The sequence below is a fragment of the Limulus polyphemus genome, unplaced genomic scaffold (assembly GCF_000517525.1).
Source record: "Limulus polyphemus unplaced genomic scaffold, Limulus_polyphemus-2.1.2 Scaffold5057, whole genome shotgun sequence".
In the NCBI taxonomy this organism is placed as follows: domain Eukaryota; kingdom Metazoa; phylum Arthropoda; class Merostomata; order Xiphosura; family Limulidae; genus Limulus; species Limulus polyphemus.
This window is the reverse complement of record NW_013670667.1, coordinates 72,236-75,490: the sequence shown is the minus strand read 5'-3', so window position 1 is coordinate 75,490 and position 3,255 is coordinate 72,236. Positions and strand designations below refer to the sequence as shown.

Sequence of the window (3,255 nt, the reverse complement as noted above, 5' to 3'; positions counted from 1 at the left end):
TATAGTCATATTTGTGCGCCACGGACTAAAGAGACTTAATGTGATAATATACATTCTAAGACACATAGTCTTAGAACGTAGTTTATATATCTCACTGTAGTTTATATTAAAATAAGATTTTGTATAAAGTAAGTCTTTCCTGAAGAAGTGAAAACTAAAAACGTGTGGAATTCGAACCCACGATCTTTAGGGATCAAATGTTTTAACCACTTTAAGTTACATACCGCTAGAAAGCGGGTTTCGATACCCGTGGTGGGCAGAGCACAGATGGCCCTTTGTGTAGCTTTGTGCTTAATAACAAACAACAACAACAACTCCTAAGTTACTGAGTCTCAAATAGTGTGTCTCAGTTTCATTTCATAGGCTATTTAAGGACAGAAATTTAGCAGATCCCTGAATGTAAAAGTCGATATCCGTTTTGTTTTTGTTAGTGTCGACTTTAATTTAGTGTTTGAGAATGTTTTTAAGAAGAAATAAAAAATTAGAAAGGCCAGATTCAAACTTATAACTCTGTTTTGTTGATGTAAAATTCAAGAACTTTTGAGAATAAAATTTATAAAGTTGTTTGTTATTGTTGTTAAGCACAAAACTACGCAGTGGGCTATTTATACTCTGCCAACTGCAGGTATCGAAACCCGAATTTTAGCATCATAAGCTCTCGGACTTACCGCTGAGCCAGCGGGTGGAGGCAAACTCATTAAACCAATAAATAAATATATGTATGTATAAAGTAAATTCAAATCGACCGTTAAAAATATGCGTATTAAACATACATATATGTATATAAACAGAATTGACAAACACAAACTTTACCTCCCATGAGGGCTTATAACGCTTAAATTCGGTGGTTGATCCCTGTGGCGGACACAACATAGATAGCTCATTGTGTAGCCTTATGCCTAAAAGAAACAAACATACATTTAAGCTTTCCTGAGATATAGAACTTACTGATGACAAGCATGCCAATCCCACGCGCGTTTCGGTAAAAACGGCAGAAAGTCGGCTGTTCCGATGTTACCTATTCTCGCGGTGAACCTGAGCAACCGTCTTGTCGCATTCAAATAACCTGAAATAAAAACAAAAATCTATATCTTATTTTAAGGAAAAAAAAACGGTCGAAAGTACTAGAAGCTCCCGTGTAGCTTAACATAAGTTTGTCTTCACTAAGATGTATACTACATGTTTAAGATTTCCCTAAATAATTTTTATTTTATTTGTTTATAACATACATTAATATGAAAAAGCTTCTTCAAATTTTGATTAAATAGTCAAAGAATTACTCTTAATTTATAAAGTTACCCATTTATCTACTTGTTATATTTAGTACAAATGTTTTCATCTGTAAATATATATGTATATGTAATATTTCGTGAGTCTTTTCAAGCTAGTAAAGTAATACAATACTTTATTATCTCATATAAAATAATACAAATTACTACAGTTTGAGAAATGACCCATTAAAACGCCCCTGGTGGCAACTTGTTCAGTTAATAGGGATGAATAATAGCAATGGTGTTATTAAACTGATATTCATAATTTCCGAGTTTCGAGGTAAAGAATGGAAACATAATACTTTTACAGATGTGTTTCTTCTTATATCCCTGGTGGTAAATTATATAACTATTAAGCAAAAAAAATCATTTTTTTTTTGTGTGTGTGTTTTCGAAAAGAAATTTTGGTACAAAAGACGGGGTTATACAGTGGTCCGCTTGTAAACTTTACAATTTATATTTTCAAAAAAAAAATAATAGACGAAAAATATATTAGGTGGAGTAGTTGAGGAGACACAGGATTACTACAATTTGGGAAAATTGTCCATTAAAGCGCTCCTGGTGGCAAACTTGTTAAGCTCTAGTACATATGAATATATTTCACCAAATAGACGTTCACTTTTTCCACAAAATATAACAATAAGATATTTATAAATGTTACATCGAAAGTTAAAACTTTCCAATTTCAATGTATTGATGAAACAAATTTAAATATCTCTTGTTTTAAATTTTATATCAGTAGTGCCATCTAGTGATAAAAATTTCAATAACGGGTTACAATTCTAATGACTCTTTACATTGATCAAGTAAAAGGTCTAACAACATCTTAACTTGAGATGTAGAATTATACATTGTTGCCCGGTGAAGACTCCAGTAAGAGGGCCGAAAGCTCGAAAATAAAAGTATCATAACATAAAGAAAAGTCCGTGTACAATTCTACACATTAATTTACCTACGTTTACGAGTTTTAAACAACAATGTTTACTTGATAATTTTTTGTTTTTTTATTACCTAGTAAAGAGTTGTAGAGCCATAAAAATATACATTAAGTTGTTTGAAATGGCTCAAAGGTGGGACGGAAATATTGTCATTTGAGGATAGGCTAAGATCTCTGAAATTGTTTTCTCTTGGAAACAGAAGAAATCTCACTGAGGTATTTACGATTGTTAAGAAAACTGATAATGTTGATACATCATCTTTTCTTTATTTAATGGTAAAAATAAACATTACTAGGAGACAAATATACATTTTGGCAGGATAGGAACCACCTTCAGCTAAAACAGTTTGAATTTTCTAACAAAACGGTTGGACTTTGGAATGGGTTGCCTTCAGATGTAGTAGATGCAATCAATTAAAGGAAGTTCGGGAGAAGGCTTGATAAATATTTGAATGATAAGGGCTAGCTTTGAGTATCTTATTTTATTTTAGAATATAGTCCAGTGGATGTGACGGCCTAGATGGACCGATAGGTCCCTTGTAGTCTCTAAATTATATGTATGTGTGTGTGGGTGTTTTCAGGGGTGGACTATACTTTCTTCAAGAGATTGAGATTTTCTTGGATTCGTTATGAATTTCAACTGACCATCTGGTTTGTAATTAAATACGCTTTCTTATTGTTTCCACTTAAGAATCACTTGATAATTTTCTTAAATGATTTTAACCACTTAAAATCTACCTTCCTGAAAATTGCTGTTATGCCAATTTCTATACATTAAAAAAGGTCACAGTTCATAGCGTTAGTTCTCCTCAGAGGTCTTACCTTCTCTGGGTCACAGTTCATAGCGTTAGTTCTCCTCAGAGGTCTTACCTTCTCTGGGTCACAGTTCATAGCGTTAGTTCTCCTCAGAGATCTTACCTTCTCTGGGTCACAGTTCATAGCGTTAGTTCTCCTCAGAGATCTTACCTTCTCTGGGTCACAGTTCATAGCGTTAGTTCTCCTCAGAGATCTTACCTTCTCTGGGTCACAGTTCATAGCGTTAGTTCT

The 3,255-nt window shown here is 33.2% G+C and overlaps 1 protein-coding gene across 1 annotated transcript in view; it reads right to left on the bottom strand.

The window, feature by feature from the left end:
* LOC106472062 (lysyl oxidase homolog 2-like) overlaps positions 1 to 3,255 on the bottom strand; it is a 14,660-nt gene that overhangs the window by 2,331 nt on the left and 9,074 nt on the right. Inside the window, exon 5 of the mRNA XM_013932692.2 lies at positions 949 to 1,047. Coding sequence (XP_013788146.2) covers positions 949 to 1,047 — 99 coding nt within the window. The remainder of the gene's footprint in view (positions 1 to 948; positions 1,048 to 3,255) is intronic.